Genomic DNA, 24,263 nt, shown 5'->3' on the forward strand with positions numbered 1-24,263 from the left:
TTTGTAGAGTCCCTGTTGAATCTAGTGGATGGCTTGAGTACCATGGGTTTCAAATTCCTGAATGAAGTTTCTCCATCCTTATTCCTCCTTACTGGCTTGTGCTCCATAATGATTGGCTCAACCTTTGTGCTATATTTCACAGATAATAATTTTGAAGTTGTAGAGCCAAACACTTATTGCATCCTTTCATCAATTCTTTTTCTTTGCTCCTTCACCTTCATTTCAGCTGCTGCTAGCTGGATTAGATCAATTCCATCAAGCTTTCCTTTGATTTGAAGTGTTGGAAAAGTAGTGATGGCAGGAACTAGCACTTTGGATATTTGGAAGTTTGTAGATGGCTCCCCTCCCCCTTCCACTTTATTCTCCCCATTTTTATTATCATCAAGGAGAGGAGTCAACCCTTGTGCTTTAGCCAGTTGCATGAGAAGACTTGTTTGAGACTGTTGATTTTGAAGAATGGTGACCACAGAGTTTTCAATGACATGAACTCTATCCTCCAACTTGGCCAGCCTCTTTTCAGCATTTGATTCTCTTCTCAGTCTCAGTAACAAGTCCTGCATGGTACCATAGGGCATGACTGAATCCAGCTTCTCAGAATTGTAGGACTTCAAGTCAGCTATATCCTTCTTGAGTTCATCCACACTCAGATTCTGTCTTATTTGTTGTAGCTTCATGAGATGTAGAAAATCTAGGTGGGCTTGAAGAAGAGCCTTGGTACCAGCATTGGAGGTGTTCTGAATGGCTTTTTGGATAGACATGATTTGTTTGACTAATGAGATATTGAATTATCCTGGTGTTGACTTTTTTGTCAATGCCCATTCAGGTAAATCTGGAATAGAACGTGGGCCTTCATCTCCCCCTAAGTTCATGCTTCCATCAAATGAGACAGAGTCATCATCATTAGAATTTACTTCAAATTCTTCAGACGGCTCACCAGCTGTAGAAGGCATCAAGTTGATAACAGCTTTATCCCTTTGTAGAGATTCTGAAGTATGTACTAGATTTAAAGTCTTTTCTGCCTCCTCATTGCCCTGAGTAGCCAACATTTGATAGGCTGACATAGGATGAGTAAAAGTGTCAACATCCAAGGAAATGTTATCAATTACAGCTTTGTAATGTTGCTGAAATTGTCTTTCCTTTTCAGCATCATCCACAATCATTGACTCATTAGCAATGGCTGGATCCACCTTTATACCTTCTGCACTTGCTTTTCTCTCAATTTCTCTCTTTTCTTGCATCAGGGGCTCCCCCTGGCTCACACTCCTCACACCCTCACCTTCACCTACTAAGGTGGCACTCCTCTCACTTTCTTTTGCCATGCTGGAAGAAATAGCATGCATATTTAGACTCTCAAGCTCTCCTTTTGCCTGGGAGCAACCCAGCCTCTCACTCAAATTCTCACTCCCTTCCCTCAATCCTAGAAGTGATTGTACAGTAACCATGTCTTCTACACTTGGAATTGAGTTAGTTGTTTGTGTAGAGACTATCAACGGATAGGGAGTATCCGTTGAAGTAGAAACTGATGGTATCAACGGAAAACTGCTGTTAAGCTTATCCGTCGAAGAACAACCACTTGTCAACGAATGAGGAATATTCGTTGAAGAAGAAAAAGAAGTAGGAATTGAAAGTGACATAATTGTTGAATCTGTGTGGATTGATTTTAATTTATGTGACACAGAATCTTCAACTAAGTCTGAAAGAATTGGCTGGTGATCCAACAAATCATCTAACAGATGATGATCACCAGTATTTCAGTGGGGCTCCTCCCTAAGTTGTAAAGAGGGAGAATCAGGAATTGATGTGAATATCATGTCCACATCCAGAGATGGTGATGGAGAATTTGGTGATTGATGTGTGTCAATTTTGAGAGAATGGGGTTGTGACTCCACATTTGTTGGAGTCACATCAAGCTGAATTTGAGAAGGCATAGATACAGGTGAGTGTATCTGTGCAGTGTGTGCACCCTGTGTGGAAACTGAGGTTTTAACCCTCTTTTTTCTTGTAAAGGCTTTTACAGGAGAGTGTGTGGCTTCAGTGTCCCTCCCTCTTTTGTTCTGTGTCCCTGGTTGGGGACTATTTTCAATAGCTGCACCCTTTTGGGAGAATGCTACTAAGGATGAGTTTGAATCCTTTTCAACCACCACAGTCTTTTGAGAAACCGTGGCTTGGCTAGCTGGGGTACCACTCACATCTCCTACCTTATCCTGGGGGGTTTCTTGATGTTCACCCCTCCTCTCACCACTCACACCCTGTTCACTCCCCTCAGGGTTTATGGTGATTGTTACAACTGTTGTCTTTTGAGAAACAACAGAGGTGGCTTTCTTTGACTTTGGTCTTGAAACTTTAGGTTTGGTGGCCTTGGTAGGAATCTGTTGGGACAAAGACAAAGATTCCATGGCCACACTTGAAGGCAAAGAAATAATGGGGTTGGAAGTAGTAGGAGTTGAAGAAGTATTTACCTCACTTACCTGAGGTGCATTCATTATTGGTAAATATACCAATGGCACCTGATTGTTGAGGTTAATTCTTAAAAGGTCTGCAAGGACCCTTTTCTCTTGTGCCCAACATTTGAGTTTATTACTCTCATTGGTTATAACCAAACCTTCAGCAACATGGTTAGCCAATAACATAAAGAATCTAGCATAGTAGATGTTATGAGGTCTATTAGCTTTGTTACCTAACCTGGTGCCCAATTCTAGCATAACATAGTTGCTAAAATTAAAATACCTATCAGAAACTAGCATATAGAGCATATTAACAAGAGATGAAGTTATTGCATCAAAATTACTAATTTTCCCAGAGTAAACCTTGATAAAGTCATAACCAAGAAAACTTCATTCTTTCCTAAGGCCTTTTCTTCTAATACTCCCTAAACTAGCAGAATCAAAAGAATAGCCTATGGAATCTAACATGCTAGATACATCATTTTCAGTGTGTGGTGTCATGGCATTGTTCTCAGGTAGTTTGAAACAGGATTGTATATCATCACAGTTAATACAGTAATCTTTACCTTTGAGAGAGAAAATGATGGTCATATCAGTGGGGTTGAACTCTGCAGTTGTCCAAATCTCCTCAATTACCTCACAGTAAATAGTTGGGGCTTCCAACATTGCATAACTTAGTTTGCAGTTTTTGATGAAGTCCATCATCTTGTGATAACCTGAGTGAACTTCATTCTTTTCCACCAAAGCTACGAAATTGTTTTTCTCATAGACAAATCCAGACTGGGACATTATCTTTACTACTGGTGCCATTGTAGTGGGTAGAGGTTGCAGAGAAAAGTTAAGAGTTTTGGGAGAGAAAGAGAGTAAAAGCTTTTGAAAAATTGCAAGAAAGCGTAAAGTGAAAATAAGAATTCAAAGGGCTTTTATACTTTCTCAAATTAAAACACAAGGAAAATGATTAAACACTATTTTTAAGTAAACTACAGCCGTTTGATAATAAAGAAAACCGTATGAATTCTAAAAACTACCTTTAATACAAATACATACATATGTGTATATATATGTATCAACGGTTAAGTAAAAGAATCAACGGCTGTGACTTACTTAAAACAACTTATGTGATATTTCAACGGATGAGGTAAATAGTTATCCGTTGAAGATTAACACAGTTTTATCCGTTGAAGGATAAAATTACCAGAAATGTATTTGTCTTTCAACGGATAATGAACATCCGTTGATAGAACAATTTTGGCTTTCAACGGATAGGGAATATCCATTGATAGAATAATCTTTACTTAAAGCCAACTTTGTTCTTGCAACAAATTCATTTCAGGCTTCATAACAGATTATAATAAGGACATGAATTTATGAATAATTAAGCATACCTAGCTCACCTACTAATCTTGTGAATGTTCATTCATCAAGTGGCTTGGTAAATATGTCTGTAATCTGCTTTTCACTGGGAACAAAATGGAGTTCCACTGTATCATTCATCACATGTTCCCTTATGAAGTGGTACTTGATGTCAATGTGCTTGGTTCTTGAGTGCTGTACTGAATTTTCAGTAATGGCAATGGCACTTGTGTTGTCACGGAATATTGGAATTTTATCAATATTTAGCCCATAGTCAAATAGTTGATTCCTCATCCACAGTATGTTGCACAACAACTACCAGCAGCAATGTACTCAGCTTCAGCTGTTGATGTAGAAACATAATTTTGCTTCTTGCTGAACCATGACACAAGTTTATTCCCTAGAAATTGACAGGTGCCAGTTGTACTTTTCATGTCTATTTTGCAACCTGTATAATCTGCATCTGAGTAGCCAATTAGATCAAAACCAGACTCTCTAGGGTACCAAATTCCTAGATTTGGAGTCCCTTTGAGATATCTGAAAATTCTTTTAATAGCCACTAAGTGAAATTCTTTAGGGTCAGCTTGAAATCTAGCACAGAGACATGTAGAAAATATTATATCAGGTCTACTAGCAGTTAAATATAGAAGTGAGCAAACCATGCCTCTATAACTTGTAATGTCCACGGACTTTTTAGCCTTGTTTAATTCAAGCTTGGTGGTAGTGGCCATGGGAGTTTTTGCAGATGAACAATCCATTAAGTCAAACTTCTTTAAAAGGTCATAAATATATTTAGTTTGACTAATGAAAATTCCACCACTAACTTGTTTAACTTGTAAACCAAGAAAATAAGTTAGCTCTCCCATCATGCTCATTTCATATTTACTTTGCATTAACTTAGCAAACTTTTTACAAAGCTTATCATCTGTAGAACCAAATATAATATCATCTACATAGATTTGAATAAGTATTGTAGAGCCATTAACATTTCTAAAGAAAAGAGTTTTGTCAACAGTACCTCTTGTGAAGTAATTATCTAGAAGAAATTTTGACAAAGTCTCATACCAGGCTCTGGGTGCTTGCTTTAGTCCATAGAGTGCTTTCAACAGATAATACACATAGTCTGGAAAATTTGGATCTTCAAATCCTGGAGGTTGGCTTACATAAACTTCTTCCTCCAATTCTCCATTCAGAAATGCACTCTTGACATCCATTTGATAGACTTTGAAATTGGCATGGGCTGCATAGACTAGAAAGATTCTGATGGCTTCAAGTCTTGCAACTGGAGTAAATGTCTCATCAAAATCTATTCCCTCTTGTTGAGAATAGCCCTTGGCAACCAATCTAGCTTTATTCCTTATGACAATGCCATTTTCATCCATCTTGTTTCTAAATACCCATTTTGTGTCAATAGAGCTCTTGTTCTTTGGCTTGGGTACCAGCTTCCATACCTTGTTCCTCTCAAATTGGTTTAGCTCCTCTTGCATTGCTAAAATCCAATCTGGATCCAATAGAGCTTCTTCCACTCTCTTAGGTTCCTCCTGTGATAGAAAACTACTGTACATACATTCATCTTGAGTAGCCCTTCTAGTCTGCACCTTAGATTTTGCATCACCAATGATCAATTCAAAAGGATGATTCTTGGTCCATTTCCTTTGAGGTGGTAGATTGGCTCTAGATGAGGTTGCCTCAGTATTGTCATGATGTGAGATAGAGTGTTGATTGGTTGAAACTCCCCCCCTGAGTTACTGATCCTTTGAAAGGAACTGGGAGTTCTATCAATTGATGAAGTAAATTGAGTATCCGTTGATAGACTATGATCAACGGATGCTTCATTATGTACTTCAACGGATGATGCACTTTGTCTTTCAACGGATGCTGCATTACTTCTATCAACGGATATTGAATTATGACTTTCAACTGATGCAACATTTTGTGCATTATCCAAAGGCAGATTTTGAATCCTTTTCGAGGTGCCTTCTCCATCATTCTCATCTTCACTGTCATCACAATATATCTCAATGTTGTCAAATTTGAGTCCTTCATGATGTCCCTCGTCTGTTAGTCCATCAATCTTTTTATCATCAAACACAACATGCACAGATTCCATAACAATGTTGGTTCTTAGATTGTAGACCCTATATGATTTTTCAGCAGAATAACCAACAAATATCCCTTCATCAGCCTTTGCATCAAACTTCCCTTTGTGATCAGGTTGATTCCTTAGAATGTAGCATTTGCAACCAAAGATATGAAGAAAGTTTAAGGTTGGTTTTCTTCTCTTGAACAATTGATAGGGAGTCATGCCTTTTTCCTGATTGATTAGAGAAATATTCTGAGTGTAACATGCACAGTTAATAGCCTCAACCCAAAAGTATCTTGGGAGTTTTGACTCTTCAAGCATTGTTCTTGCAGCTTCAATTAGTGATCTGTTCTTCCTTTCCACCATACCATTCTGTTGTGGAGTCCTTGGAGCTGAGAACTCATGCATGATCCCATTTTCTTCACAGAACAACCTGGACTCAGTTCCATTGTCACTCCTGATATTCCTTACTTTAAAATCTGGATGATTGTTAACTTGCTTGATATGATTGATAATGATTTCACTAGCTTCATCATTTGTTCCAAGAAAGTAGGACCATGAAAACTTTGAGAAATCATCTATAATCACAAGGCAATATCTTTTCCTTGAAATTGATAATACATTGACTGGTCCAAAAAGATCCTTGTGTAGCAGTTGTAATAGTTCATCAATTGCTGATTCAAGCTTCTTACTGAATGATGCTCTCTTTTGCTTTCCTTTCTGACAAGCATCACACAGTCCATCCCTTGAGAATTCCACTAGAGGCATTCCTCTAACTAAGTCCTTTTTGACTAGATCATTCATTGTCTTGAAATTCAAATGGGACAGCTTATTGTGCCATAGCCAACTTTCATCTGGACTTGCTTTGCTGAAAAGACAAGTAATTGATTCTGAATCTGTAGAGTTGAAGTCAGCCAAGTATACATTCCATTTTCTAACTCTAGTTAGAACCACTTTGTTGTCCTTCTTACTTGTGACAACACAGGCTTCAGAATTGAAGGAAACAATATTCCCTCTGTCACATAGTTGACTGATGCTCAATAGATTGTGTTTGAGACCATCAACCAATGCAACTTCATCAATGATGATATTTTCTTTTGAAATCAAGCCATATCCCATAGTGAACCCTTTGCTGTGATCTCCAAAGGTTATGCTAGGGCTAGCACTCTCCTTGAACTCTGTGAGCAGGGTGAAATCTCCTGTCATGTGTCTTGAACAACCACTGTCCAAGTACCATATATTCCTTCTTTTTCCCTGCACACAACAAAATCAAATCAAGTTGATTTTGGTACCCAAGTTTCCTTGGGTCCAACCTTGTTAGTCTTTTTCCTAGACTTCATACCTCCTGCATTTTTTGACTTAGGTAACTTTGGGTCAACCTTGGTTTCAGATGTGGTTGGTTGAAGTGTAGGGTTAGTCACAGAATCATTTAGCATATTTGGTTGAATTTGATAAGGCATAGATTGTGCAAACATATTATTCCACATAGGCATGTTGTATGGCATTTGAGGCATACTGAATGCAGCAAAATAAGGATTATTAACATATGGCATGTTTGCAAATTGTGCATGAGGATTCTGTTGAGACATAACAGGCATAGCATGCAGACGTGACATATACATGTTAGGCATGGAAGGATTTAAAGACATGGGAGCATTCTTAACAGACTTGCAGTTAGCAGATAGATGATTAACACTTTTACAATGCACATAACTTTTTCTAGGATCATACTTATCAGGTGTGTAATTGTTGTGTTTGTTAATCCCTACCTTCCCATTTCTATTAGATTTCCTTTTAGTTTCCTTTTTATCCTCAACCATCTTAAGCCTATTTTTCAACTGATCTAAAGTCATGTGTCCTATATTCACCTTACTGGCATCTTTGGATGTGCTAGCTTCTTCTTTGACAAAGTTCTTGGAAGTTGAACCAAACTTCTTATTGAGATTTTTCAAATTGTTCTTTTTAGAATCACTTGCATGTTTTAATTGATGAGCCTTCAACAGATGCTCCTTTTCTTCCTTCAACGGATAACTTTCATCATCCGTTGATTCCACATCCGTTGACAATCCATCAATTAATTCTACTTCCTTTTTGTTTTTCTTCCAGGCATTCTCACAGAGTGATGCTCCTTTTCTTCCTTCAACGGATAACTTTCATCATCCGTTGATTCCACATCCGTTGACAATCCATCAATTAATTCTACTTCCTTTTTGTTTTTCTTCCAGGCATTCTCACAGAGTGATTCAATTCCCTGAACCTTGACAATCTGAGCACTAACATCCCTAGATATTTTTCAGGCCTTGATTACATCTTGCTCTCGTTCTAATTATTTAGAAAGAATTTCTATTTTCTTAACAGATTCTTCTAGTTCACTCTCAACATGTAAGCATTTGATTTTAATCTTTTCAAGCTCAATTACCTTACCCTCTAACACAGCATTTCTATCACTTAAAAACAAATTATTCTCTTTAATTCTTGTGTTTTCTTTAGCTAGTGATTTAAGAGAAACACGCAAATGATATAATTCATTGGACATATCATTTATAGCTTCATTGCATTCAATTTTAGAAAGCTGAGAGAGGTCAGTAGTAATTACCTGGTTGCTTGATGAACTAGTTTCATTTTCATCAGAATTAGCCATCAGTGCTAGGTTGACATATTCCATATCATCATCTTCATTGGCTCCATCCGCTGCCCAGTCATCCTGAGTCAGAAAAGCTCTTTCCTTTTGTTTGAGCAAATCGAAATATTTCTTTTTGTAAGCCACTTGCTCAAATTTCTTCTTTTCAGAGGTTGGCTTTCTACACTCATTTGCAAAGTGTCCACTTATACCACAGTTATAACATTTGAACTTAGATTTGTCCACCATGTTCTTGTTTGGCTTAGTGAATCTAGCATTTTTCTTGAATTTCATCTTTGCAAACCTCCTGGACAGAAAAGCCAGATGTTCATCAACATCATCAGAGTCATCTTGACTGGAACTATCTTCAACCTCAGCTTCCCTTGCTTGATTCTGATTTGCTTGTGGCAATTTTGAGACTTGGCATTGTCTTTTTTTCATTCCTGGCTTCAGTCTTCTCATTGTCAGCTACAAGTGCAACTGATCCACCTTTTCTCTTTCCCTTTTCCAACAGCTCATCTTGCTCCATCTCAAGTTCATAGGTCTTCAAAATTCCATATAATCTTTCAAGTGTGAAGTCCTTATAATCTTGAGAATTCCTTAATGAAACAGTCATAGGCTTCCATTCCTTTGGTAGAGACCTCAAAAATTTTAAGTTGGAATCCTTGACTTGGTACACTCTGCCATACAGCTTCAATCTATTCAACAGTTTCTGAAATCTATTGAAGGTGTCATTCAGTGATTCTCCTTCTTCAAAATGAAAATATTCATACTGTTGAATGAGAAGCTGCATTTTGTTTTCTCTAACTTGTTCAGTACCTTCACAGATAAGTTGCACAGTATCCCAAATTTCCTTAGCAGTTTGGCTGTTAATGACATTATCAAACATATCTTGATCTAGGCCATTAAACAGAATGTTCATAGCTTTCTTGTCCTTGTGAACCTCTTCAATATCTTCATCAGTTCATTCTGTTTTTGGCTTGGGAATAGACTGTCCAACAGCAACTGTGGCAGTTGCAGTTGTGGCTACCTTGTGAGGGATGTGAGGACCATTTTCAATGCAGTTGATGTAGCTTTCATCTTGAGAGAGAAGATGTAGATGCATCTTCACTTTCCAGTGATGCTAATTATCTCTTTTCAGGATTGGAATCTTTACACCAATATCCTTCTTACTCATGATGTTAGTAGAATAGATATTTAAACTCTTCGTAAGTTAAGAGCTTACTCTGATACCAATTGTCATTCCCAAGGAACTAACAATGAGATTTACAGAAGGGGGGTTGAATGTAAATCTCAAAACTTTTTCAAGTTTTGAGCAGTTTCAAAGGCTAAGTGTTTTGATGAACAGTTGTGTGTGAATTGCTTTGAGCAGGTGCAGACAGATATATATTCAAGACACAAATGTAAAGAACACAAAGGCTTTAAAAACTTTTCTGGTGGATTTGTTGTTCCACCAGAGATGTGTATTTCAGAAAATCTGTGATTCAAAAGAATTGATCACAACTGTGTCCTAGTACAAACTAGATGATTTTCTCTCTATATTTTTCTAAACAGCTCTGGAAAATTCACACTCTAATTACTAGCTGCAACTTGGTTTATATATCACCAAGATTACAAGTGAAGACAAAAGCACAAATACAATAAAAAAGATTCTTCACATGTTTCTTCTTCATTTCTCTATCCAATGCAATCTAGGATAATTTGTGAATCTTTGAATACTTCCTTGTTTGCACCAGAATGGAAATGCTGCATTTTCTTGATTCCTCCAAGAGGCTACCACATTCCAATTGTCTCTGTCAACCCATGTGCCTCTGTTAGCTTATGAATTGTCACTATCAACTGCTATTGAACTTAGCATCCGTTGAAGCTTTCATCCGTTGATGGATTTATCCGTTGATGCTTTATCAGTTGTAGCTTTATCCGTTGATGCATTAGCAGTTGAAGCTTTATCCGTTGATGCACTCATCCGTTGATGGATGTTATCCGTTGAAGCTTTAGAGACATCCGTTGAAGCTTTATTTCTCATCCGTTGAAGGCCTTTAATCTATCAGTTGATACTACTTCATTTATACAGAATTACAAGGCATGAAATATTTACAATTAGCCCTCCTTTTTGCATATCCACTAGTAGTCAACATGACTTATAATTTTCCACAACATCTAAGAATTATAACTTAAATACAGAAACTGAAATGTGCTACAATACTAAACTTATTTCTAAGTAAAGCTACTCCATCAACGGATAGCCCGAATGGTCTTATCCGTTGAGACTACACACACTAGATTTCTACTTAAGTGTTTTGTTTAACTTATCATCAAACTAATACACATATTCCTAACAATGTGATTTTGTTTTACAAAGATAATTGGAGTTGTAAATAAATATGATTAGATTTATTAATATATCGGATATTAACTAATCGACGGATATTTGTCTAATTTAGTGTTCTTCCGCTAAAGTTAACTTATTTAATGGAAGTGATTTTTTTTATTTGTTTAATAATTTGGATGTAATGTTTAAGATAATTTTTTTTTGACGAACAATAAAATTTTATTGAACATAAAACATAAGAACACAGTCGGGACAAACCCCCAAACTGACAACTACAACCTGATTGTGAAACAAAAACCTAGCTAAACAAATATCCGTTTTGTTTTCAGATTGCTTAACAGATAGAATATAAATATTCTTGATAATAAAAATGATTAAAAAAGTTTCTCGAGCAATCCAGTCGACACCACTATCATTGAAAATAGTAGAATCACAATTGACCTGCGCACATAAAAAACCGGTGATAAACTAGTGTTCATATTAATCAGTTACACCAACTGAGGTCGGGGGTATAGATGCCCCATATATTGAACAATCCTTTGTTGTGCGACGTACCACAATTTCATATTTGAAGCGGGTTGCCCAGATCTCCCAATACACCATAAAAATCATTCTTAATCCAACATGACAACGAATTAAAAAGGCAAAAAGATATACACCCAAAAATTGGGGACAATCAACAACCCAAAAAGATGGGTACGGTAACAAGATCACACCCAAAAGGATTTAGTAGAAATTAAAGATTTAGAAATGGAGGAAACAGGACGAGAGGATGGATGGGACGGATGTGAATTTGATGGAAGGAGGGGATGATGAAGGATGGATGATAGTTATGAAGGACGGCCGACTCTCATTAGGGTTTTGAGGATTTTGATCTCTCTAGATAAAAAAATTATTTGTTTAATAATTTGGATGTAATGTTTAAGATAAATATTTTTGAATACGATGATCAAATTGAAAGTTACTTATTCGTTGAGCGACAAATATTGCCTTTTAACCCTTAATATAGTTATTGTTAGGGTTGTCAAACGGATAATTCGGATACGGATATCCGTATCCGCATCCGCAATCATCGGATTCGAATACGGATAATATCCGCATTATTTCGGATACGGATAATATCTGCTTTTTTCGGATACGAATGCGGATATTTCGGACGAATATCGGATTTTTTGAATTTTTTGTTGCCCCTACCATTTTGACCCTGATTATAAAATATTTTCTACGATTAAATACAAATAATATATTGATATATGTATAAAGTATGTGTACAATTATATAAAATTTGTATAAACGTATTGTTTAATACATTTACACATACTATAAACTAAAAAAATAAATTTTAAATTATATACAATTATATATTTATATAATTTAAATATCATATATTTATTTAGTTTCGGATTCGAATATCCCGAATTCGGATACGGATAATATCCGCTTTTTCTCAGATACGGATGCGGATTTTTCGGAAAAATATCTAATTTTTCGAATTTTTTTGACATCCCTGATTATTGTTTTACTCGGTGATCGTCTTTTCCCTTTTCTCGCCTCCCTGTTTCACACACAGACACAGTACACACGCAGATCACCAGTGGGTTCGACAAGTTAAATTAAAAGATGGCAATAAGAGCACCCGTACATATGCCCTCAACTTCATTACACATATCCAACACTTCTTCTAATAAATTCTTCATTGTTAAGGCCCAACCTCCTCCTAATACTGCTTTTTTTGGCACTTCTGGTACTATTTTTTACATTTTTATTCCCTTATAAACTTCACTTATGCTCTTACAGTATAGGATCATACACTTTTTGTATTTTTGTTTATATGTTAGTTTTAGTTAAATTTTGGGCTTTTTCGTTTCAAATTATTGAGGCAAATCAATTATGTAGATTTTTATTTTAATTGTCGTTTTAGCTCTTATTTTGAGAGCTGTTGTGTATAACACAAATACACTTTGTCCTTTTTAGTTTAATAGAATATGATGATTTTCAAGACCTGTTGTGTTCAATTGTTAAGATACACTTACTAGGTAATTTTATGTGGACAATGTGTAGAGTTTTGTACATGTTAGCGCGCATTACAATTTAGGTTGGTTATTCCAACTTTGGGAACCTCATGATTTTGCAGTGGGAGCACAAAAGTTTGCTGGAATACGCTTAATCAAGTCCAACCGATGGCAATCTGGTGGTTTTAGTGCTAATGCTCTTGGTACTCGTATGAACCTGTTTGAGCGCTTTGCTAGGGTTATCAAGGTCATTTATGAATTTATATGTTGGATCTCTGTTGTGCGGTTCGTGTTTTCACTTCTATGCTGTAATGCGTTACTAACATCCTCTGTCTATCTCTTTATGTCATGAATTTAGTCATATGCAAATGCAATTTTGAGCGCTTTTGAAGACCCTGAGAAGATCTTAGAGCAAGCTGTTTCGGAAATGAATGATGATTTAATAAAGATGCGTCAAGCTACAGCCCAAGTATGTTTATCATAATATATTACTTGCTGGAGTAGAAGCATTTTTCGGTTTAGCAATTTGTGAAGGGAATGGAAGACACTTATGTTTTCCTTAACCTTTTTCTTTTAAAGACCCTGGCATCACAGAAGCAACTGGAAAACAAACACAAAGCAGCACAACAGGCTGCTGAGGATTGGTAATGACAATAAATCTTTATAAGGCCCTTAAAAAGTGATACAATTTCCCCTTGTACTTCCCATCTATCGCATCTTGTTTTTAGGTACAGACGAGCACAACTTGCTCTTGAGAAGGGAAATGAGGATCTTGCTCGCGAGGCTCTTAAAAGGCGCAAGACGTTGGCTGTATGTACTTTCTAACCACTTCACATCTCAATCCATTGTCTTCATTTCCCTATTTACCCTTCCTCTGCAACCCCCCCCCCCCCCCAAATTATTATCTTCGTAGATCAGTTTCAAAAGTGGAATAGCTGGTTGTAAATATTAGAGAAGGTGCATAACTCTAAATGTGTTGTCAAAATTGATTGACAAGAATTTAATACGTGTTTGCATAGTGCTTGTAGGCTATCATACTTTTCCCCTTAAAAGTGATATTGGACTTGCAATACTAAGAACAGCTATGAAGGGTTTCAGATACTTTCTGTTTGTTCTGTGTTATTCAATTTCTGATGTCCCTCAACTCAGTCTTTATTTGTGCTGCAGGACAATGCCACTGCTATGAAGATGCAAGTTGATCAGCAAAAAGGTGTTGTTAATAACCTCGTCTCCAAAACTCGGGCAAGTTGATTTCTATTTTTTTCGCGTGCTAATGTTTTTGAAGGCTTGCAGTTTTACATTTGGTAACTTAAAATTTGTTATTAAGATTAAAGTAAATGTGTAAAACTAGTGTTTGGCTGTATGTCTTGTGATTTACAGCTGTTAGAGAGCAAAATACAGGAGGCGAAGTCCAAGAAAGATACCCTTAAAGCACGGGCCCAGTCAGCAAAGTTTGTTTCGATCTTCAACTTTTTTCATTTTTTATATTTATAGAATGCTTGTTTAATATAATGCTGAGTTGCTACTTCTTCTTAGGACTGCAACTGAACTCAATGGTATCTTGGGCAATGTCAATACAAGCTCTGCCCTTTCAGCTTTCGAAAAGATGGAGGAAAAAGGTTAGGCTTTCATTCTTTTGCCCTTTCTTTACTTAATTAGTTTCTTCTATACACCCGCTTCTTGACAAGAGGTACTCTGATCATGAAATTATAATATTTAATGTCCCTAGCGTGCCAAAAGTACTATACAAGGCCCTGCCATTTTTACGTATATAGCCTGCATCTTCTATCTCAGCATTAATTTATTTGGAGTATACTCTTGCTAGTTGCTATTGTCTTTTGTGTTTCTTTAATAATTTTTTATGAATGAAATATAACTATAGACTAGGTGCCTAGTTTATCATTTTTAATCAATCAGTAAGTAGGTAACATGTAATTTGTTTATGAAGGTGCATATGCATTTGTTTTTAGTTGATTGTGTAATCGTAATAACAGAATATGCACTTACATAATGCTGTGAAAGAAGCATATCATTTACCATCTATCTCGTACGTATGATCCACCATTCAAAGTAAATCATTCTTCTTACTAAAATCTTGATCTGTGCCTAGAGTTTGTCGTAGTGATTATGGTTATCACTGCGCCAAGTCGAGCCTCGACGGCAAGTCGCCTGAATAGTCGTAAAAAGTCGACAAATTGTTCATTATACATATAATTACTAGATTTAATATATAATATAACTAAAAACATCATTTTCATAAATTTAATCAAAAGTACTAAAATAAAAGGTTCAAAAATAAGCATAGGTACCGCATAATAACATCAATATTCTAAACATCTAACACATCGAAGCAAATAAAAACATAAATATGATGAATATCAAGCAAAGTCATCTATCTTAATATAATTTTTATCTCCATCTTTTTCTTGTGTATTGTCACTGGGTATATGGTACTCCAAATTTATGGTTATAAAGGCCCCAAGTCGGGCTTCGAGACTCTCGGCACGTCGACTAGTCGCTGACTAGTCGTCGACTAGTGGTCTTCGTGATAACCATCTTCATTAGATGTCTCAACAGAGCTGAGCCATTTAGAAGAATTAGGGTCATCAGTTGATAGAAGAAGTAATACACTGAAGCCACAGTATGGAAAAAGAGCCTCTGATGTCATCTTCTTCAAAAGATGAGCCTATGCTACCTTTATGATAGGAAAAAAAGATATACCATTAAGTCAAGCAGGTTCCGTTATCGAAACTGCAATCAAACCTCTCAAACCCTCTATTTCAAATGTCATCTTAAGAACACTTTGTAGGCTTATAGTTTGAATTTGTATCGACGTGTTTTACTAAATTAGATATTTCAAAGTATGTACCTTGTTATTCGAAAAACTATACTTTATTTTGCAACAAAATTGTGTAATTCTGCAAACGAACATGTCATATCCTATGTGTATCGAGTGCGAGAGGGATCTTGTCCAAGAAATTGGCCATTCACTACTCACTACCAAATATCCTGGATTCATACTTGGCAAGTACAAATAATGACGGAACGTTATTTCATAAATAAAGGTGATGACTTCAATACCTGGCAACTACATATGTTTTAGTAGATAATATATTAAAATTATTACATAAGGTAAGAGAGGTCGACATCTCGATACCTGGTATTAACATCATACATTTTGGTTTAAACACTATTGTGTATAAATATTTTTTACAAACAGTAAATATCTGTGAATTGTATGGGTCACAAGCCTGTCTGTGAAATAATGATAGATAATAGATATGATTCTTTAAACTTCTTGCCTTTGCTTTTAATCTTGGTAATGATATATTCTTTGATGATCAAACCTTTGCTTGGTGTAGTTTTGGCCATATAATTATACTATCATAGTAGCTTTAGTAATTATATACTTATAAAGCATAATATCTACCTTGTTTTATGCAGTTGTGGCTATGGAGTCTCAGGCAAATGCACTTAATCAGCTAACCACTGACGACCTTGAAGGACAGGTAACAATTCTTTTGTCACCAAAATCTGTCAGTACTTGCTCATTTTTGCATCAACCATTTTGGTACATATGATATTTCAGTAGAAGCATTTAATGTTTTGTGTAGTTGCAATGGTGATTTCAACTTGTAATGAGATGGATATGTATATATGTCATTCTTTTGGAACCATTTTTGGAATCATGGCCAATATCTCTTATCCAAGAAATATGTTTTTTCATTGAAGAATGTTCTGTGGACTTTCTGACTCTTTACATCTATTTGCAGTTTGCATTGCTAGAGACTTCATCAGTTGATGATGATCTTGCGAGTTTGAGGAAAAAATTGTCTGGAAGTACAAAGGTAGAAATATATAATGTTGGATGCTCTTTTCCTTTGTTTCAAGTCCTACTCATGCTATGATATAGATATTTTTTATCTGCTTCAAACTTAATCCAATATTTAGTAGTTGAATGTTTTTTGGGCTAAACAGAAAAGACAGCTTCCCCCAGGGAGAACTACTGCTGCCGCAAACTCAGGATTTCCTTTTAAAGAAACTGAAATTGAGAGTGAGCTAAATGAACTTAGGAGAAAAGCCGTTGATTATTGAATATACAACTCCACAGATGCTCACTGTGATTGCACCTACTGCATCTATGAATCTATTTTTGGGTTGATTTGGGAAATTTCATTAGTAAAGTCTCACAATTGTTTATCGGGAGGAAAAATGCATTTCAACTATAGCAAGAAAAATGCATGTGATAATCTAGGATATGCTGTAAATCTTAAATCGTGAGCAACAGGCTTGTCAGGACTTGGCAAGTCTAGGTTATACTGTGAATCTTAAATAGTTAGCAACAGGCTTGTTGGTATTCGGGAGGTATTTCAGTTCAATGCATAAAACTGTTTGATCTTAATGGGGCTTGACTACTTTCCATTATCTGTATTACTATTAGAACCAGTGTTGTTTTTGTTAAATAATCAGTCGTACGTAAGGTGGTTGAAGAAAATCAGAATAAAATCTTAAGCTCTTTAAATTGATATACATCTTTGTTTTAATGTTGTCCCTCAAGCCAAAGAAAAAAGGTCGACCAACATTTTCGGTTGTCTATAAAATTTAAATTTCTTATTATGTGATTCTGCTATCAATTTCCGGTTGTAAATAAATACAAAAAAAAGTTGTATCAACGTTTCATTGTTATCTCTTCTATATATAATAAGAGAACATGGTGATAATATTAATAAGATTAAAACGTCTTATTAAAATGACTAATGTATCTATATACTTTAAATTTATATAAAAGTGTTTGTTGAGAGGAATTGAACCTGAGTCTTTACATTCATAATTACATTCATAATTATGTGAGTGTCGTAAATAGCGAAAATTTATTTGATTTTAAACATGATTACTAAAATATTTATAGAGTTAATTTTGAACAATTGAATTTGAGATATAAAGTTAAGAATAATACATAAATGAATCATTCCCTTATTTATTAAATAATTTTTTAATTTGAAAAGTATGTCTCGTACATTTTTAATATATATTTTATTAAAAAATAAATTGTACATATAAATAATTTTTTTATATGTTGAAAAGAGATACACTTATATAAATAATATATATATACTACATATTTAATAAGTTATAATTAGCGTATTTTGATTTATTTTTGAATTCAAAATTAGAACCTGGCCTATTTTTAAAAAAAAAACTCGAAATTTGACTAAATGAAATGCCCCTAAATACCACATCCTACGTGAGGTTTAATTTAAATTATGAGATCGACTAGAAAATCTTATCGACAAAGAATTTTTTTTTGATATCTTACGTTGGTAAAAATTAATATTTTTGAGATTTTTATAGAATCAAGTTTATGCATCATTACTATCTAGGTTTAATAAATTTAAATTACGAACTCGACGAGAATATCTTACCAATAAGGATAAATTTTATAATATCTTATATTAATAAAAATTAATATTTTTGAGTTTTTTATACGATCAAGTCATTTGATATTATGTATCAAAATTACTAACTTACTGGATTTAAATTATTACATCTGAAACTTGACCCAATATTTAAATATACTCAAAATTTAACATGAGATATCATAAACTCCGTTAAAACTACGAAGATATACTAAATCAATTTATTTATTAAATTTCACTTTAAAAAAATCAGGTTTAAAATATTATTAAATGATGGTGAATTTATAAAGAGGTGCTTCTAAAATCCTATTTTTTCCATTCTCTTTAGAAAAAATTAAACTACGACTATAAAGTAAAATTAATAATTTTCATTAACATGTTATTTGAAAAATAGTAAGACATTTCTTCATAAAAGTAGTTTATTTATTGTATTATTTAACTAAAGATATATTTATATTCAAATGTTTGTGAGACAAATCTTAAATTTTATATTATTCAATTTGACATGGTTAATATAAGTAATCAAGTATATAAAGTCCCTATTTTTTTTGGAATTCTAGGGCCCAAAATCCTAACTTTATATTATAAACCAATGGTTCAAATTTTATGTTTCTAATAATTTAAAACCAAAATAATAAACTACATTATATAAACGTGTATTACGTGTTCTACAACGTAAATACATGTGTTCTTCAAACTGATCATATGTTCTATAAAATCATATGTTTTTCAATGTTCAACTTGTCAAATGTACGAGATTTGCAAGATATTTATTAAAATAATAATATTTGTAGAACATGATTCACATTATAATACGCTTTACAAAAAAAATTATACTATTTTTATGGACTCCGTACTTAATTAAAAATAAGGACTCAATAGAACTTAACTTATATATATATATATATATATATATATATATATATAAGAAACATGAAAAATTATAGAATTCAATATTTTGAAAAAAAATATATTTAAATTAGCAATTATAAATTAAAAAAAAAATTAGTGTTGAAAAATATTGTACATTTATTTTGAATTATTGGGAAAAAGGTTAAAACTATAATGTATTGTACTGTTTGATTTAATCCTTATGCTATCTAAATAAAAAAATTAATATTAGTCGATATTTTAAAAGGATTAATAAGTTCAACTAATATTTAAAAAAATTCATCATATTGAAAATATATAATTTTAGAAAAATAATATACAATGTTATCAAGTTACTATAAAAAGAAATATTAGAATTATAAATGAAAAAACTTCAAAATGATTTGAATGGTGATATTAGTACAAATTTATCTTCAGATTGTTGGAAAAAAACTTCTCAGTAGTTAGTTTTTACGATATATGAATTATTTTTATGTCACGTGATACTCTGTTTAAATAAAAATAGATATTATTTGATTGTCAGTACTACTACGATACGATATATAAATAATTGTAATTTATTTATTAGATAATTATAATTTTTGAATAATCATAAATAAATGTTATTTGAGTAATTTACTGAATAACAATTAGATATATACATGACAAAAATATCTAGCATATGAATAAACCAGACCAACATAATTTACTCGAAAATATAATATATAATAATTTAGATACACATACACATGTGACTTTATCTTTATGATTCAATTTTAATGGTGTATTTCAGAGTTATTGATATATATACTGAAATAAAATAACAAAAATATTTTATATTATGAAAATAAGAATAATCAATTAAATTTAAGTTTTTTTTCAATGTGTTAAAAATTAAATAGATTTTGTGAATTTTAATTTATAAATTGACAATTATCTAATATCTTATAAAATTAACTTTGTATAATAGATAGGATTAAAAGTTAAGTACACGGGCCCAGATGATCTCTAGTTAATGAATTAAGATATTATCAATGATATTAAATCAACATTAACGTTGAATTGAAAAAATAACATTTTTCTTAAAAATAAACTTATATTAATTGTAGTGTAAATTCTATTTTGTTGAATATTACGAGTGCAGGTCTTGACCACTTTAATTATGCATTACTAATACTTTTAAATTAAGCAAGATAATTGTAAATTAGTAATGATTTTAATAATAAAATATCTTATTACTTCGGGTTTATTTGACCAAAACTCAAAAAATTTACTCCGCTCTGTAATATACATATATGTAACTTTTAGTTTCTTTTTATAAACATATTGATAATATTTGATGGATAAACTTCAATCTTTTCCTTTTAGACGTAATGACTACCCTACTTGTATTAATTTAGTAAATACAAATTACACAACAGAAATAAGAAAATATGTATATAATTAATGAGATATATTAAAAACGTTATGAATGTTATTAATGTTTTACATGAAAATTATACCAATCAAGAATTTTAGTAACATAATTGTAAGGTGTACAAAAAAAATATAAAAAATGACATGTTGGCTCGCACGGATTATATGCTAGTTGTTATAATAATAAAAGAAAAAAACATTTTTGAACTCCTTAAATAAATTGAATGTGGTTCGCACGGTGCTTACACTACCATAGTTTCTTCTCAAAGATTGCAGCCAGCCAAATTTTAGTCCAAGAAAAAAATAAATTGAGAAATTTGTCGTGGTATATTTTTAGATATTTATAGTTTGTTCTTTAAATAATAAACTTTTTGCTGGTTTTTTGTTTTTCCAAATTAAAATTGTTTATGATGAAACATATTTAAGGAATAATATTTGATATTATTATATAAGAAATTTGAAATTAAATTTAATTAAAATATATGTCGCATTCGAAGTCGTAACAAGAAGTCTACAACGTAAATTTTGCAACCTAGTAACCGTTTCCTGCACAAACTTGTATCCCCAAACAAATCAATGCATTAATTTAATCTCCTATGAGCACTCCAATTGTAGTAACTAAAATGGTTGGCTAACACAATATAAAATAAAAATTATGTAAAATTTATTAAACCTGTAAGTTATAATGCTCCAATAATGTTGACCATATTCTTAAATTTATATTTACAGCTTTGTTACAACTCTTCTGAAATTTGACAAATTTAGACAATTCATAAAGGTTGGCTATAATTTTAGTGAAGGGTTTTAGATGGTTGGAGTGTCCAAATTTATACATATTTATACTATATTATAATAGACGAAACATTAAAAGTTTGGTAATCGGTCGGTACTTAGTGAAATTACTTAATACCCTTACTTAATTATTTTAATTATAATTATTGGGTCGATCAATTCTAATTCTAATTGATATTGACGTCAACTTCCTCTATTGTTTACCAATTTCAATTCTATTTTATATCGAACTCTGTATCATTATAACTTATATTAAATTCAACTTCTTCTACCAATTTATATTTTAATTCATATCGAGTTTTATATTATTCTAATTTATTACTTCGGGCTAAATTAATAAGCAAACTAAATATAATTTTTAAGATTTAATTGATATGTCATGTGAATAAGGCTAAGATAAAACAATAATATTATCGGCCCTCCTAAAAAAATTATACAAATGAATTTGGATAAACAAATAATATATTTTCTTTATCTAGGATAAAAAAAAATACATTATACAATTGATTCAGACTATCACAAAACTAAAATAAAAATACAATTCGAGTTATAAAAAAAATAATATATACTAATTATTCAGTCTAAAACAAAATTATCTTATTGATCCACACTTAAAAAAATTAAAATTAAACTAAAAATAATTAGTTTGATTTGGTCGGTATATTCTAAAATAAAATAATATAAACCACTGATCCGAGATAAATCAAATTAATATTAGACTAAGTATAATTCGCATCCTATTGATGTGAACTAAAAATCAAATTTTAATTAAAACATAAATATTTTTTTTTAAAAAAATACACATAAAATTATCAATAAAACTATATCGTTCGGTCAGTAATATTGTCTTTTCAAATATCTTTTATACAATTAATGTTAATCGATTAAGTAATAAACATGTTAAAATAATATTTTTTAAGGTTCCAGCATAATGAAGACATTATATTTTTACTCTCAATAAAATAATAATTTCATTATAATAACATTTTCCTCCTTACCAATACTATCATTTTAAAATAGTTTAAATGTTCTAAAAAGTTATGAACATATACGTCTATAAATATAATTATTATGAAGTCATATCATTGAAAGATTTAAATGAAAAAAAATTCAAAATTCAAAATTCAATTTTTTTTAAAAAAAATTTATATAATATTAAAAAAATTGTGCAATCCATGCATCGCCCGAGTTTTAAGCTAGTTATGTATAATAGTTGTTACATAGGATTTTTTTGCTAAGGGTTTTTCCCTGGGATGCTCTAACTGTGTAATATTGTAATAGTCATAATGAAATATAATTTGCAGTTTGTTTAATCCTCATTTTGGTTATCCTTTTTTATCACGATCGTCAGATTTTTTCGTCAAATATAATTGAGTCGTTAGATTCAAAGTTGTCATTTTCGAATTACGTTAACAATAAATATTTATATTATTATTAATAAGGAATTAACGATATATATATAAGTTCTTATGTTCGAATCTCGTCAACAACAAACATATATATTATTTATAAAGATACATATAAGTTTTCAAAATACATACTATTTATATTATTTACAAATAAAATCTCATCAATTATATAATATTTATATTATTTGAACTTAATTTATAATTATAATTATATAATCATTATTTAGTATTTAATTGTTTATATAAAATTTTAATAAAATTATACAAAATAGAGTTCAGAATATATAAGTATAAATAAGAGCCGTGCATCATCACTAGTATAATTAAATACAATATCGGAGACACAAGAAACATTAACATTAACAATGTTTACCCTAGAACAAACAGATTATAAGCTAATAACTGCACCTCTGTCCCTCTCCCTCTTCCTTGCCTCTCAAGCAACCTCCTTCTCTCAACTCCGCTTCCCTCACCGCCCTATCTCAACCCGAAAAACTTATCTCGGTCCTCCACTCCGATCCACCGTCTGCTTCTCGTCTCCCTCTAGCTTCCCACACACACCCCTCAAACTCACACGCACTAATAACCTCAAAATCTCTGCATGTGCTCACAACTCAACTCCTGTCACAGACCGCTTACTCTCCGCTGCCATCTACACTTTACCTCTTTTAGACGGCCTTGGATATGGAGCCTACCACATTCCTCCGGGTCAATACCCTGCAATTTACCATCTCTATAACTCCACTCCTTTCACACGTTATGTTCCCTTTCTTATTATTCAATTATTTGTTATTAGAAACCCTAAATTACACAAGTATGTTCGGCACAATGCATTGCAAGCTAGTTTTCTTGGTGTTTTGTTGCAGGTGCCATTTTTCTTATTAAAAGCTTTTGGGATTTGGCCTCTGGGGATGCGGATTGGTTGTGATTTAATGTTTCTTCTGGTGGTGTGTGGCTTTGTTTATATTACGGTGAATACTATTTTAGGAAAGATGCCTCAAATTCCTTTGGTTACTGATGCTGTTGCGACATATCTCTGAGGTACTTAATTATTTTACAATAATTTATCCAGAGGACACAATATTAATGGTCAAAAGTTTTTTTTTTTTTTTTTGTTGTGAATTTTGAGTAATGGTGTACTTTAAAGTTAGTGTTTGATATAGTATATTGTATCTAATATAGTATTTAGGAATTTTGCTCACTGAAGCTTATTTCACACAACAGTCTATTAAAACCTAATTAATCGAGGCACAAATTTTAAACCTATTTAATCAATAATGATACAGATTGATTCTCTAACGGTTTAAATGGATTGAAGATAAAGTTGACGCGTTACTTTGTAGGCTAATAGGGTTCTTGGTTATTTAACTAACTGTATACGGTTGGTGTGTGTACTTTCTGAAAAGAAATACCAAGTTTCAGTAGACAAGTTCTTTGTCATTAATTTGTATAAGGTTTTCTGTGGATTTTCTAATAAGAAAGACTGATTTTCAGTAGACAACAAGCATATATCTA

At 32.6% G+C, this 24,263-nt stretch overlaps 2 protein-coding genes across 2 annotated transcripts; both read left to right on the forward strand.

The window, feature by feature from the left end:
• Positions 1-12,371: 12,371 nt before the first annotated feature.
• LOC141682521 (membrane-associated protein VIPP1, chloroplastic-like) lies at positions 12,372-17,246 on the forward strand. The gene is made up of 11 exons (XM_074487210.1): positions 12,372-12,576; positions 12,967-13,091; positions 13,203-13,313; positions 13,424-13,488; positions 13,573-13,654; positions 14,012-14,086; positions 14,225-14,295; positions 14,381-14,463; positions 16,289-16,353; positions 16,618-16,692; positions 16,823-17,246. Exons 1-11 carry the CDS (start codon positions 12,453-12,455, stop codon positions 16,937-16,939), a joined length of 993 nt encoding a protein of 330 aa, XP_074343311.1. The 5' UTR covers positions 12,372-12,452; the 3' UTR covers positions 16,940-17,246.
• Positions 17,247-23,113: 5,867 nt separating this feature from the next.
• On the forward strand, positions 23,114-23,788 carry LOC141685813 (protein TIC 20-II, chloroplastic-like). Its single transcript, XM_074490893.1, has one exon. The coding sequence runs from the start codon at positions 23,114-23,116 to the stop codon at positions 23,786-23,788; it is 675 nt and encodes a 224-aa protein (XP_074346994.1).
• Positions 23,789-24,263: the final 475 nt, after the last annotated feature.

The sequence above is a fragment of the Apium graveolens genome, chromosome 9, assembly GCF_009905375.1.
Source record: "Apium graveolens cultivar Ventura chromosome 9, ASM990537v1, whole genome shotgun sequence".
NCBI classification, from domain to species: domain Eukaryota; kingdom Viridiplantae; phylum Streptophyta; class Magnoliopsida; order Apiales; family Apiaceae; genus Apium; species Apium graveolens.